We start from the raw sequence: 16,370 nt of genomic DNA, 5'->3' as shown, positions 1-16,370 counted from the left end.
ATACTGGATCAAAATAATGTGCAATTAGAAGAAGAAGAAAATACAGTAATGGACTCAAACATCCCAGTAAAGGACTCAAACATCCCAGACCAAACAAACAAAGACCAACACGCATCAATTAAACAATCAAAGGAAAACGAAATCTTAAGACAGCCACCAGAACAAGCACAAATAGAACACGAAGTGACACACATGTTAGATATAGAAGAGAAATTTCAGCTGACATACATAGAATACAAAGACACAAATACAGACGTTAGACCATTCTTGCATAGACCGCCAAATAACCCACAAGTCGAAAGAACAATAAAAACTATCAACACAATCATACACAACAAAATAAATGAAAACACAACTATGGAAGAGTTACAACTACTGGTTTATGTAGGAGCATTCACTACACTAAATATACACACTAGGCAGAGATCAGAACCAACCAACACACAGAAGAAACCCACAAAACCAGCATGGCAACACAGGCTACAGATCAGAATAGAAAAACTGAGAAAAGACATCGGACAGCTAACACAATTTATAAGAAATGAAATATCAGACAAAAAACAAAAAAGATTAGGTAAAATCTCGGAACAAGAAGCAATAGAGCAATTAGATGAAAAGAAGCAGAAATTACAAGCATTGGCCAAACAACTTAGAAGATACAAAAAAGTGAAAAAAAAGTGAAAATAGAAGGAAACAAAACCAAACATTCAACACAAACCAAAAGAGATTTTACCAAACAATAGATAACACACACATTAAAATAGACAATACACCAAACATAACAGACATGGAACACTTCTGGAGCAACATACGGTCAAACCCGGTACAACATAACAGGCATGCATGGTGGATACAAGTAGAAACAGACTCATACAAGATGATACCACAAATGCCTGAAGTGATAATTTTGCAACATGAAGTCACCCGAGCAATTAATTCTACGCATGATTGGAAAGCCCCTGGAAATAATAAAATAGCAAATTTCTGGCTAAAGAAGTTCACCTCAACACGTTCACATCTAACTAAATTATTTAACAGTTACATTGCAGACCCATACACATTCCCTGATACACTTACACATGGAATAACCTATCTGAAACCTAAAGATCAAGCAGACACAGCAAACCCAGCTAAATATCGCCCCATAACATGCCTACCAACAATCTACAAAATATTAACTTCAGTCATTACACAGAAATTAATGACACATAAAACACAGAACAAAATTATAAATGAAGAACAAAAAGGCTGCTGCAAAGGAGCACGAGGATGTAAAGAGCAACTGATAATGGATACAGAGGTGACATATCAAGCGAAAACTAAACAAAGGTCACTACACTACGCATACATTGATTACCAAAAAGCTTTTGATAGTGTACCCAACTCATGGTTACTACAGATATTGGAAATATACAAAGTAGATCCTAAATTGATACAGTTCCTAAACATAGTAATGAGAAACTGGAAAACCACACTTAATATCCAAACAAATTCAGATATCACATCACAGCCAATACAGATTAAGTGTGGAATATACCAAGGAGACTCATTAAGTCCTTTCTGGTTCTGTCTTGCTCTGAACCCACTATCCAACATGCTAAATAATACAAATTATGGATATAATATTACTGGAACAGACCCACACAAAATCACACATTTGCTATACATGGATGATCTAAAACTACTGGCAGCAACCAATCAACAACTCAACCAATTACTAAAGATAACAGAAGTATTCAGCAATGATATAAATATGGCTTTTGGAACAGACAAATGTAAGAAAAATAGCATAGTCAAGGGAAATCACACTAAACAAGAAGATTACATATTGAATAACCACAGTGACTCCATAGAAGCGATGGAAAAAACAGATGCCTGTAAATATCTAGGATACAGACAAAAAATAGGAATAGATAATACAAATATTAAAGAAGAACTAAAAGAAAAATATAGACAAAGACTAACAAAAATACTGGAAACAGAATTGACAGCAAGAAACAAGACAAAAGCTATAAATACTTATGCTATACCAATATTGACCTACTCATTTGGAGTAGTGAAATGGAGTAACACAGACCTAGAAGCACTCAATACACTTACATATTCACAATGCCACAAATATAGAATACATCACATACATTCAGCAACAGAAAGATTCACATTAAGCAGAAAGGAAGGAGGAAGGGGATTCATCGACATAAAAAACCTACATTATGGACAGGTAGACAATTTAAGAAAATTCTTTCTAGAACGAGCAGAAACTAGCAAAATACACAAGGCAATCACTAATATAAATACATCAGCTACACCACTGCAATTTCATAACCACTTCTACAACCCTTTAGATCACATAACATCAACAGATACGAAGAAAGTAAATTGGAAAAAGAAAACACTACATGGCAAGCACCCGTATCATCTAACACAGCCACACATCGATCAAGACGCATCCAACACATGGCTAAGAAAAGGCAATATATACAGTGAGACGGAAGGATTCATGATTGCAATATAGGATCAAACAATAAACACCAGATATTACAGCAAGCATATTATTAAAGATCCCAATGCCACAACAGAGAAATGCAGACTTTGCAAACAACAAATAGAAACAGTAGATCACATCACAAGTGGATGTACAATACTAGCAAATACAGAATACCCCAGAAGACATGACAATGTAGCAAAAATAATACATCAACAACTTGCCATAAAACATAAACTGATAAAACAACACATTCCCACATACAAGTATGCACCACAAAATGTAGTGGAGAATGATGAATACAAATTATACTGGAACAGAACCATTATAACAGATAAAACAACACCACATAACAAACCTGACATCATACTCACCAATAAAAAGGAGAAATTAACACAACTAATCGAAATATCCATACCCAATACAACAAATATACAGAAGAAAACAGGAGAAAAAATTGAAAAATACATCCAACTGGCTGAGGAAGTCAAGGACATGTGGCATCAGGATAAAGTTGACATTATACCGATTATACTATCAACTACAGGAGTCATACCACACAATATCCACCAGTACATCAATGCAATGCAGCTACATCCAAACGTATATATACAACTACAGAAATCCGTAATTATTGATACATGTTCAATAACCTGAAAGTTCCTAAATACAATGTAACATATACCATACAGTTAAAAGGAAGTCACGCTTGATCAAGGTCCGCGTCATGTTCCATTTTTAACCAGACCTAAGGTCTGAGAAAGGAAAGAAGATAATAATAATAATAATAATAATAATAATAATAATAATAATAATAACCCCCGTGGAGGCCCGGGAAAAGAATAGGCCTCCGGTATGTTCTGCCAGTCGTAAAAGGCGACGAAAAGAACAAACCACTAATAGGGCTAACCCCCCTTTTAGTGTGATTACTTGGTTCAGGACAGAACTAAAGAAGCCTCGGACAAGCGCCGTCATGGTCGGGGACGACGCTTGAACCCTATGCCCGCCCACAATGGTAACGACACTGCTAGCCACATGGAAAATGATTTAAATCCGAATAGAGGTGTTTTGCAGGATATGCTTCCTGCAACCACCCTAGAAGGAAAACAAAGACAGAGGATGAGATGGTCAGATGAAGTAAATCGACACCTCATGTTCTGTTATTACCAAGCAACAAACCTAGGAACCAACACAACTGGATACAGATCACAAGTATACACAACATTTATTACCAGATACCCGGAATTAAAATTTTTAACAGAACAACGACTAGCTGATCAGATCCGTGTAATAATCAAAAATAACAGGATACCCCAGTCAGAATTAGAAAACATCAAACAACAAGTACAACAAATACTGGAACAAAATAATGTGCAATCAGAAGAAGAAGAAAACACAGTAATGGACTCAAACATCCCAGAGCAAACAAACAAAGACCAACACGCATCAATTAAACAATCAGAGGAAAACGAAATCTTAAGACAGCCACCAGAACAAGCACAAATAGAACACGAAGAGACACACGTGTTAGATATAGAAGAGAAATTTCAGCTGACATATATAGAATACAAAGACACAAATACAGACATTAGACCATTCTTGCATAGACCGCCAAATAACCCACAAGTCGAAACAACAATAAAAACTATCAACACAATCATACACAACAAAATAAATGAAAACACAACTATGGAAGAGTTACAACTACTGGTTTATATAGGAGCACTCACTACACTAAATATACACACTAGGCAGAGATCAGAACAAACCAACACACAGAAGAAACGCACAAAACCAGCATGGCAACACAGGTTACAGATCAGAATAGAAAAACTGAGAAAAGACATCGGACAGCTAACACAATTTATAAGAAATGAAATATCAGACAAAAAACGAAAAAGGTTAGGTAAAATCTCACAACAAGAAGCAATAGAGCAATTAGATGAAAAAAAGCAGAAATTGCAAGCATTGGCCAAACGACTTAGAAGATACAAAAAAAGTGAAAATAGAAGGAAACAAAACCAAACATTCAACACAAACCAAAAGAGATTTTACCAAACAATGGATAACACACACATTAAAATAGACAATCCACCAAACATAACAGACATGGAACACTTCTGGAGCAGCATATGGTCAAACCCGGTACAACATAACAGGCATGCACGGTGGATACAAGCAGAAACAGACACATACAAGATGATACCACAAATGCCTGAAGTGATAATTTTGCAACATGAAGTCACCCGAGCAATTAATTCTACACACAATTGGAAAGCCCCTGGAAATGATAAAATAGCAAATTACTGGTTAAAGAAGTTCACCTCAACACATTCACATCTAACTAAGTTATTTAACAGTTACATTGCAGACCCATACACATTCCCTGATACACTTGCACATGGAATAACCTATCTGAAACCTAAAGATCAAGCAGACACAGCAAACCCAGCTAAATATCGCCCCATAACATGCCTACCAACAATATACAAAATATTAACTTCAGTCATCACACAGAAATTAATGACACATACAACACAGAACAAAATTATAAATGAAGAACAAAAAGGCTGCTGCAAAGGAGCACGAGGATGTAAAGAGCAACTGATAATTGATACAGAGGTGACATATCAAGCTAAAACTAAACAAAGGTCCCTACACTACGCATACATTGATTACCAAAAAGCCTTTGATAGTGTACCCCACTCATGGTTACTACAGATTTTGGAAATATACAAAGTAGATCCTAAATTGATACACTTTCTAAACACAGTAATGAAAAACTGGAAAACCACACTTAATATCCAAACAAATTCAGATAGCATCACATCACAGCCAATACAGATTAAGCGTGGAATATACCAAGGAGACTCATTAAGTCCTTTCTGGTTCTGTCTTGCTCTGAACCCACTATCCAACATGCTAAATAATACAAATTATGGATACAATATTACTGGAACATATCCACACAAAATCACACATTTGCTATACATGGATAATCTAAAACTACTGGCAGCAACAAATCAACAACTCAACCAATTACTAAAGATAACAGAAGTATTCAGCAATGATATAAATATGGCTTTTGGAACAGACAAATGTAAGAAAAATAGCATAGTCAAGGGCAAACACACTAAACAAGAAGATTACATATTGGATAACCACAGCGACTGCATAGAAGCGATGGAAAAAACAGATGCCTATAAATACCTAGGATACAGACAAGAAATAGGAATAGATAATACAAATATTAAAGAAGAACTAAAAGAAAAATATAGACAAAGACTAACAAAAATACTGAAAACAGAATTGACAGCAAGAAACAAGACAAAAGCTATAAATACTTATGCTATACCAGTATTGACCTACTCATTTGGAGTAGTGAAATGGAGTAACACAGACCTAGAAGCACTCAATACACTTACACGATCACAATGCCACAAATATAGAATACATCACATACATTCAGCAACAGAAAGATTCACATTAAGCAGAAAGGAAGGTGGAAGGGGATTCATCGACATAAAAAACCTACATTATGGACAGGTAGACAATTTAAGAAAATTCTTTCTAGAACGAGCAGAAACTAGCAAAATACACAAAGCAATCACTCATATAAATACATCAGCTACACCATTGCAATTTCATAACCACTTCTACAACCCTTTAGATCACATAATATCAACAGATACAAAGAAAGTAAATTGGAAGAAGAAAACACTACACGGCAAGCACCCGTATCATCTGACACAGCCACACATCGATCAAGACGCATCCAACACATGGCTAAGGAAAGGCAATATATACAGTGAGACGGAAGGATTCATGATCGCAATACAGGATCAAACAATAAACACCAGATATTACAGCAAGCATATTATTAAAGATCCCAACACCACAACAGATAAATGCAGACTTTGCAAACAACAAATAGAAACAGTAGATCACATCACAAGCGGATGTACAATACTAGCAAATACAGAATACCCCAGAAGACATGACAATGTAGCAAAAATAATACATCAACAACTTGCCATAAAACATAAACTAATAAAACAACACGTTCCCACATACAAGTACACACCACAAAATGTACTGGAGAATGATGAATACAAATTATACTGGAACAGAACGATTATAACAGATAAAACAACACCACATAACAAACCTGACATCATACTCACCAATAAAAAGAAGAAATTAACACAACTAATTGAAATATCCATACCCAACACAACAAATATACAGAAGAAAACAGGGGAAAAAATTGAAAAATACATCCAACTGGCTGAGGAAGTCAAGGACATGTGGCATCAGGATAAAGTCGACATTATCCCAATTATACTATCAACTACAGGAGTCATACCTCACAATATTCACCAGTACATCAATGCAATACAGCTACATCCAAACATATATATACAATTACAAAAATCTGTAATTATTGATACTTGTTCAATTACCCGAAAGTTCCTAAATGCAATATAACATATACCATACAGTTACAAGGAAGTCACGCTTGACCGAGGTCCGCGTCACGTTCCATTTTTAACCAGACTTAAGTCTGAGAAAAAAAAGTCAATAATAATAATAATAATAATAATAATAATAATCTAACCTGGCAAAATAGTAGTAATCCTCTTAAAGTACACTAGCCACTTTGGAGTGCTGTCTGTAGTGTAGAACTGGTACGAGATGGTCATGTGACCCTCATCTGCTGATGTAAGTAATGGCAGTTTAGTGGTGAGTGTGGGATAGTCAGTTGTATGGAATAAGCGCAGTAAGACCGATTGTCGAGGAGAGATAACAGAAAGAATCTGTCGTGTTCTGATGTGTCTGTGATCACACAGTGGATGAAGTTTCCCATTTGTTGGTGTACCAACCCAGGCTTTCCAGTGTGTCCACGAGAAGTGGTGTAGCACTTGCAGCCATGTAACAAGGTGTAACAACAACAGTCGTAAAGAAATCTTAACTGAATGGGGATCAGAGGATAACTTTGCACTTTATCAGATACACTCGGGTTCAAATCTGACAGTAGTTGCTGCTCTCAGGAATGCGCATTCATCTCCTCCAGTTTCTTAGCAAACCTTGTAAAAGGAACTGGAAGCAGTTGACATTAGGTGTCTGGTACCTTGCAAAAGGTAATTGCATGCTGGGTACTTTAAGCAACACTCTTCAATGGACCGGACAACTCAAACTGAATAGTAGCCATCTGAAGGTCTGCAGTATAGTCTGACAAATAGCAGTTGTGCCTTGTTTGTGCAACTTGTCAAGTGTGCCTATGGCCCAGGGTGTGAAGAGTAGATCTGGCTGGAGGTGGCTGTGTGATTTATTTGGGGATGTTTTTTTGTACAGCGAACTGGACCCACTCATTCAGGTTAGCATGAACATGTTTATTTCAACATACTCGGTGACAAACATCCTCACAATGGGCATATTATTAACACACCCCTCTTCCCAAGTCTTTGCAGTTCTAATTGCATAGGTTCCTTGTTTGATGAACACTCAGGCACCTTATTGCTCCTTGATCGATCTGCTAAACTACCTGTTCTTAATACTGTAGAAAGCATCTGACACTGTTTGGAACAGCAAGTGAAGAAACACATTAGTCAGCACAACCACAGCTCGATAGCTCTACGGGATCTAATAACTGATGAGTGGCTTACTTGGATATGGAATACCTAAAGAAAATACCTGTCAGATTTAGGCCGTTGATCAATGCTAGAGCTCTTGTTATATAATAGAAATATGCTGTCTCCTGGATAGTTTGCTAATTTGTTCGTCTGGTATACTTGCTTGTTATCTGCAGAAGTTGTGATATGTGTTAAGTTTTTCTTGATGCAAAGAAAGAAGGAATTAAATAGAAAAATTCTTATAATAGCAGTTATGTTAATGTGTGCATATAGATTACCTTAAGATTATGCATGGTATTCTGGACATTGTCACTAAACATTAATGTAAGGAAGAAACATGGAGAAAAGATGGCATTAATTTTCCATGAGAATGTTAGCAGAATTGTTTCCTAGTACTCAGAAAATGAATCAGTGTTATAAAATATGTGCTCACAGAATAACAATAGCAACTCTTGAAATACACCCCGTATTGTACAGGGGACTACTGCAACCTTAAGAAGACATATTGAATAATAACTGTTTGGCTGCTCTTGTTAATAATTTATGTACTGATCGCTTCCATAGCATAGGAGCCACATTATCAGGTTAAATTAGAAAAAGCGTTCACTACAATTGTGTTCGAATTATAATTACAATCACTAGTGAGAGTTAGAGCAAATTACTTACATGGTGAATCATTACATTGAAGTTCCAACATGGACGGGACCAGTCATTCCTTCTCTGTGAATAAATGAGGCAATTAACAGATTGTTAGCTGAGCAGAAAGTAGGGGTCCATGGTTCCTCAAACGTGCTTAAAATATTGTTCTATAAACCATAAGAACCGTCAAGAAATGTGTTCCCAAACTAGTGCGATAAAAAACCAGTGATGAGCTAGAAACCCAATTAAAAATCCAAATGGATAACAGTAGGCGAAACCTAATGGATTGACCATTGGATACATGGGCACAATCCACCCTGAGGCTTAAAAAGTAAGGAAATTGCTGGAAGTATCAACAAGAACCCACTTAGTAATAAAAACAGTATAAAGGCAGTAAATGATGTGGAAATTTGCTTGAAAATGACATACCATAAATACAGCAGACTGCAGTGCATGGAAATGCTGGTGGTTAAGTGGTCAGCTATAGACAGTTGTAGGCCATGTCAGTGGTGGAAATCGGTTCTGCACATGTGCAGTGGGGCGGTGTGACCTATAGAAATTTGCATGGCATGTTCACATTCATTGATAAAAAATGTTATTCTCCTGCGCCAAATAACATAGTAGAACAGTCACAGGTGACAGAAATATCAGGGGAAAAAATTTCAGTTTGTCATATGTTAAATAAGCACATACTGAGAATAACATTGGCAAAAAACATTATCAGAATATAAACGTACAAATTATTGAGGCATGCTGGCCACTTTCCCTCCTGCATCTCTATGTACAGCAGTCTTCTGTGTTTACAGTATGTCATTTTCACACAAATTTCCCTATCAGTAGTCGCCTTTATACTGTTTTTATTATTAATTAGGTACTTATTGATAGTTCCCACATTTTCAGTACTTTTTAGGCACTCTGTATGGGTGGTGTCTGTGTGTCCAATGGTTAACTGGTTAAGTTGGACTTATTGTTATCCATTTGGATTCGTGTTAAATTTTTTAAATTTTTGACAGGGTGTTCTATCCCATTATTGGTTTTTTGTTGCATTAATTTGCAAGGATATTCCTTGATGGTTCTTAGTTTAAAAAAAAAGGCACACCTGGGGAATTGGGGACCCATACTTTCTGCATACCTGATTGGCTTACTTTGGCATTTTTTCATAAACAAGAATGCGTGGTCCTGTCCTCGTTGCATCTTTAATGTCATGATTCACCATGTAAGTAATTTGCGCTATTTTTTTGCTGTTTATTTTTAACTATAATTCAACCACAATTGTAACAATGCCTTTTGTAACTTAGCAGATTTAACCTGATGAAGAGGCTTCTGGGCTATGAAATCAGTCATTAAATAAATTATTTATAAGAACAGCCAAACAGTTATTATTCGAGAACTTTTTAAATATATTGCAAAAGGGTTGAAATTTAACTGCTGAATATAAGCATATTTGCAGCTACACAATCAGTTTTGATTTATGCTGTAAGGGCACATTCAGTTGAGATGAGTACAATGAAACTTTTATGTTGAGATATTGTGTTTTGTCAGAGGTTCGCTGAAGCACCATTGTTAGTGTATATACGAAAGTTGATTTTCAGTCTTATATTACCAACATGTAGCGATATTCTACATCTACATACATAATCCACAATCCACCATACGGTGCATGGCGGAGGGTACCTCGTACCACAACTAGCATCTTCTCTCCCTGTTCCACTCCCAAACAGAATGAGGGAAAAATGACTGCCTATATGCCTCTGTACGAGCCCTAATCTCTCTTATCTTATCTTTGTGGTCTTTCTGCGATATGTAAGTTGGCAGCAGTAAAATTGTACTGCAGTCGGCCTCAAATGCTGGTTCTCTAAATTTCCTCAGTAGCGATTCACTTTCCTCTAGAGACTCCCCCCCCGAGTTCCTGAAGCATTTCCGTAACACATGCGTGATGATCAAACCTACCAGTAACAAATCTAGCAGCCCACCTCTGAATTGCTTCTATGTCCTCCCTCAATCCGATCTGATAGGGATCCCAAATGCTCGAGCAGTACTCAAGAATAGGTCGTATTACTGTTTTATAAGCGGTCTCCTTTGCAGATGAACCACATCTTCCCAAAATTCTACCAATGAACCGAAGACGACTATCCATCTTCCCCACAACTGCCATTACATGCTTGTCCCACTTCTTATCGCTCTGCAATGTTACGCCTAAATATTTAATAGACATGACTGTGTCAAGCGCTACACTACTAATGGAGTATTCAAACATTACAGGATTCTTTTTCCTATTCATCTGCATTAATTTACATTTATCTATATTTAGAGTTAGCTGCCATTCTTCACACCAATCACAAATCCTGTCCAAGTCATCTTGTATCCTCCTACAGTCACTCAACGACGACACCTTCCTGTACACCACACCATCACAGCAAACAGCCGCACATTGCTATCCACGCTATCCAAATGATCATTTATGTAGATAGAAAACAACAGCGGACCTACCACACTTCCCTGGTTCAGCCAAGTCTCAGTCCCGAGAATAATTTGCGCACCACCCGCTCCGTGGAGGGCAGTAAATTCAAGAACTTTATTCCGAACACTCTGAAAATTTACTGCTAATATCTTGATAGCTGAAGTGTCTTTACACTGAGTGCGTCCTGATTTCCCTGCCTGCACGTCGACTGGTGAGTGTTCATCAGGAGACCTCGCACTATTGCCTAGCCTAAAAAACCCCCATGTGCACGCCACAAGTACTCTGCTACCCGAGTAGCCGCAAATTATTGTGAGAGTCACTGTTTGTGGTATCGTGTCTGTGAATTATTGGTGATTTCAGTTGGTATCTGCCAATGTGTATTCGGGCAGTTAATATACATAACAGCTCCGTTGTACTTTTCGTTACTTACCTAATGCTAACTGTGACCAATTAGATAGCGAAACTGTTGTGTGTCAACCAGTCTTTGCTTGGTAAAGTGAGGACGACACAATTTATGAAAGCTTAGTACAAGTTCAAAGCAGTGTTTTCAGGTAGTCCAACATTATGTAGATAAGACGGACATAAAATGTTTGCACTGTTTGTGGTTAACTTCAGGCTGACGTTCATGATGGTGTAAAATAACAAAAACGGTATCATGGAGGATTTTTAGTAAATGTCTGTTGATCATTTTATAAATGTGTGTTAATTATGACCAAGAATTAAGAAAAACTAATAAGATTTTCTTTATTTCTCGCTTCTAATACATTTTTATCTAGATTTTTCTTATTTGTGTAGTTTTCTTATTTGTGTACATTCTTTCATGTCTCCATACAAAACTATAAAATTATGGTCAAAATTTCTTCAAAATTACTTATTATTTTTTCAGAACTTCTTAAAAAGCAATCACATCAAACTCGCTCCACATGATTTAGACCAGCTTTGGGATTTATTGGAGAAGGAGCATAAACGAGTGAAAGAAAGTGTGGAAACATCTACTACAGACAAAGTTGTTGAGACAAAGAAAGAAGATTCTACTGCTGATGTGGGTAAGGATTCCCACAAACAAAATGGAGACTTGTCTGTGGAAATAGTTGAAGAATGTGAAGCCACACCAAAGGATAAAACAAAGAAGAGGAAGAGAAAGTCAAAAGATGAAGCTATAGACATTACTGAGAAAGATGCAGATGAGAGTGTACAAGCAGCAGAGAAACAAAATGAAACTGCCATGGACATTGATCAGGAATGTGAAGATACAACAAAGAGTAAAAAGAAGAAGAAAAGGAACAAAACAGAAACTGTGGATGGTAGTGAAACCCAAGAAAATGGGAATTTACAAGCTGCAGGAGTACTAAATGAAAACACTTCAATGGAAGTTACAAGTGAAATTACACCAAAGGAGAAAGCAAAGAAGAAAAAGAATAAAAAAGAAAATAGAAGTGAAATTATGGATGATATTGAGAGTCATGCAAGTGGGAATTTTCAAGCTCCAGTAAAACAAAACGAAACCATCCTTATAGAAGTCAATGAAGAATCTCAAATTACACCAAAAAGGAAAACGAAAGAGGATAAAAAGGAGACTGGAACTGAAGTGTTAGAAGGTGGTGAAATACAAGAACTTGAAGGAAAACAGGAAGATGTGACATTAACAAAGAAGCAGAAAAAAGAGAAAAAGAAGAGGGAGAAGTATGAAGCTGAACTAAAAGAAATTGAAAATAGTCAGTTCAATGATCAGCCTCTGGAGGAAGATGATGATGATGATGATGGACAAAACAGAAAGAAAAAGAAGTCTAAGAAAGATAAAGATGTAAATGGATTAGATAACAATGTAAATAGTGTCACAGGAGTGCATTCTGAAGAAGTGCCAATAAAACCTAAGAAAAAACGGCAGTTAGATGATGACCAATTTGCTGAGCCTTTGAAGAAGAAGAAGAAGAAAAAAGAACAAGGTAAAAAACGTATAATCATTAATTCATTATTTACAGTAATGCTGAGTAAATCAAAATTTCTGTACATTATTGCCTGTCTGATCCAGGTTTAGACTGAAATTATTAATAATATTACCTATGGCAGCAGAGTAAAAGACCAAGTGGGGAGTGCGTACCAATTTTGGATTGGAAAGTTCTGGAACGGGCTGTAAGGTACACCTTAAAAATCATTTTACACAAGTTTACTCTAGGGCTTTAACTTTCAAATATTTGCTTCAAGTGAATGTTAAAAATAGAGGGTAGTAAGACAGAGCAGAAGGTAGATGGAAGAAAGTCCTGTAATGCATGTTCTATGTTTTCCTAATTCAGGATGTGAAATCGCATGTCCTTTCATACAGCAACTGAACATCTTATTACTTATATAGTAAGGTAAATTTGTATGGCTAGATAGGCCCTGGGAATCAGCTGGTTGTATGTCCTTAACATGCCTCTGTAATTCTGCCAGGGAAAGAGGACACACAATTCAATCATTGAGAGGTCAATTCTATTATAAAGGCACTCTGAAAAATTCCAGTGTTGCTGAATTTCTTCTATAAATTTAACATCATTAAAATTAACGAGCCTTTCTATTGGCTATTTTGTCCTGTTGTTAGTGTTTTCCTGTACACCATTAGATTCATTGTGTCCCAGACTTTCTTCTATTATAATAATTGTTCTTACTTCACATTTTCTGTCTCCTTGTTTCACATGCTGAAAGTTCTAATCATAATTGCAAGAGCAAGAGGTTGGTTTTTGCTTCTTGCCCTTCTCCAGTTCTTTAGGTTTTGACTACTGGCAAATAAATGTTCCTATTTTGTATCGAATAAAAGTTTCTAGAATTTGAATTATTCAGTAATTTCACACAATATAGCTAGTAATATTTCCACCTATACAGAGTGGCAGAGTTTCAGTTAATTCCATTTAAAAAGCTTGTGTTTGTGTGGTTTTTTTTCTGTGAATACGAGGACTGTCCCAGGGAGCCGACCTGACATATAGATAGTGGTTCTTGTATTAAACAAATTACTGTGATGGAAAGTACGAACTTTATAAAGCTTAAATTTGAAGTTTGACGATTTTACGTTGTATAGTATTTGTTTGGCAACCATCAACAGTGGACGCTCGCAGCAAATTAGTGAATGTGAATCAAACTGGTCATTATTATGTCATACAGTACATTCATTTGAAAAGTCTTAGTCCAGCTAATGTTAAAGCTAAGCTAGATTTTTCTCTGTGGGAGTGTGCTCCTTCATGTACTAAAGTAAAATATTGGGTGGCAGAGTTTAAGTGAGCCCGTGCAACCTGCCCAGGTGTGACCAAATGAGGTGAATATGCCAGAAATTATGAAGAAAATTCATAAAACGGTTTTTGGCGAGATCCACTGAAAGTGCGCAAGCTAGCAGGCATCATAAGGATTTGAAGGAGAGTTGGTTCAAATGGCTCTGAGCACTATGGGACTTAAGAGCTGAGATCATCAGTCCTGTGAAAGAAAGTCGTACATACTGACTGAAAATTTCATCATGAGGAAGCTGTGCACAAGATGGGTGCCATGTGTCACAGTGGAACAAAATCAGCTTCATGAGGATTTTTCACTGCAATAAACCCAAGTTTTTGCATCAATTCATAACCATGGTGAAACAAGGGTCCATCACTTCACACCTGAGATGAAGGAATAGTCAAAACAGTAGATTGAAAGGGGAGAATTGGTTCCAAAGAAGGTAAAGACAGTTCCATCTATCAGTTTTTTTTTCTTCTATCTATTCACATGGGATAATTTTCATTGATTACCTTCAGAAAGGAAAAGCTATCCATGGTGAGTATTACACAAATTACTGCAGTGTTTGAGTGGTGAACTCAAGCAAAAACAGACTTTGCTAAAAATAAAGTTTTGTTTAATCAAGACATTGTACCAGTTCACAAATCCATTATCACCATGGCCAAAATCAATGAGTTAACTTTGGAATTGCTTCCTCATGGATCCCATTCACTGATTTTAGCCCACTGATTATTTTCTATTTCCAAACTTGAAGAAATAGCTTGGTGACAATAGACTTGCAAAAAAAAAAAAAAAAAAAAAAAAAGAGGTGAAGACTGCAGTTGAAGGCTATTTTGTGGAACTTGATGGTTCTCAGCATGATCACGCTATCAAAGCTATTGAACATTGCAGGGAAAAGTGTATCGAGCCAAAAGGGGGTATATAGAGAAATAAATGTTTTTCCCAACTTTTTTGTGTGTTCTTTGTTAGGTCAGGTACTTCTACGAAAGCCCTAGTATATGAATATCTGACAACACAGTACCCACTTTGATATTAAGTGTTCGTCTGGTGATATCAGTAATAATTTTGTAGACCACACATTTTCTTCTCTTAAATGAAGACATGAGTGCAGTGAGGCTCCTCTTCAGTTGCCTTATTACAGTCATAGTAAGTAGTCCATTCAGTAAAGTAAACAAGAAAGTCTGTGGTTTTTTAGTAATGAATAAACTTCCAGAAGTGTATTGAAACAGTTCTGAAACTTCTCTTTTTGAAACATGAGAACCAGCAACTCCTTTCGAATGGCTCTGCATTTAAAAAACATTTTTTATGAGTAAGAATGCAATTTAAAATTGTGTTTCAACCTTGCATTACTTGTCTGAAAGATGTTTTGGGTCATAATGCTGCAAAAATATTCCAAGGTTTTTAAAGAATTCTATGAAAAAATAATTCATGCCTTATTAATTTTATTACAGTGTGAAATTTGTAAGTCATCGTTTAGATTTTGAAACAAGAATGCACACAGTCATAGCCATGACACAAGAAACTATTTTTTTTAATCTTGTTGTGATAATCCTCCATAAAAAAAACTGCTGCTGTGGCTGTGTACTTTTTTATTTGTGCTAAGCATTATTGGTTCTGACTTTAGAGCACTATGTGCGTCCCCGGGGTTAATAAAATAACATCTGAAGTCACCTCTGATATTACTGATTGAATGAAAATTGCAGTTGCGTTGTTGATGGCTCTTAGTTCTCAAAGAGGTTGGTTACATCATTACTTTCATAAATAAATTTTCTGGAAGTACGATAAATAAGTATTAAGATAGTGATCAAGTGAAGTACTGAAACTGCTGTAATTGAGATGAACTGTTTGTAATAAGAGAATTGAAAGTTTATTAGAATGGTTTCATAAATAGTGCTCAGTGGTGCGTACTGTGAGC

General features: G+C 36.3%; 1 protein-coding gene across 1 annotated transcript in view; it reads left to right on the top strand.

Moving 5' to 3' along the window:
* LOC126189040 (cell growth-regulating nucleolar protein) overlaps window positions 1–16,370 on the top strand; it is a 69,186-nt gene that overhangs the window by 35,097 nt on the left and 17,719 nt on the right. The window contains exon 4 of the mRNA XM_049930892.1: window positions 12,105–13,164. Within this exon, the coding sequence (XP_049786849.1) occupies window positions 12,105–13,164 (1,060 nt within the window). The remainder of the gene's footprint in view (window positions 1–12,104; window positions 13,165–16,370) is intronic.

Source organism: Schistocerca cancellata, chromosome 5 (assembly GCF_023864275.1).
Source record: "Schistocerca cancellata isolate TAMUIC-IGC-003103 chromosome 5, iqSchCanc2.1, whole genome shotgun sequence".
Classification (NCBI taxonomy): Eukaryota; Metazoa; Arthropoda; class Insecta; order Orthoptera; family Acrididae; genus Schistocerca; species Schistocerca cancellata.
This window is presented reverse-complemented; position numbering and strand designations above follow the sequence as displayed.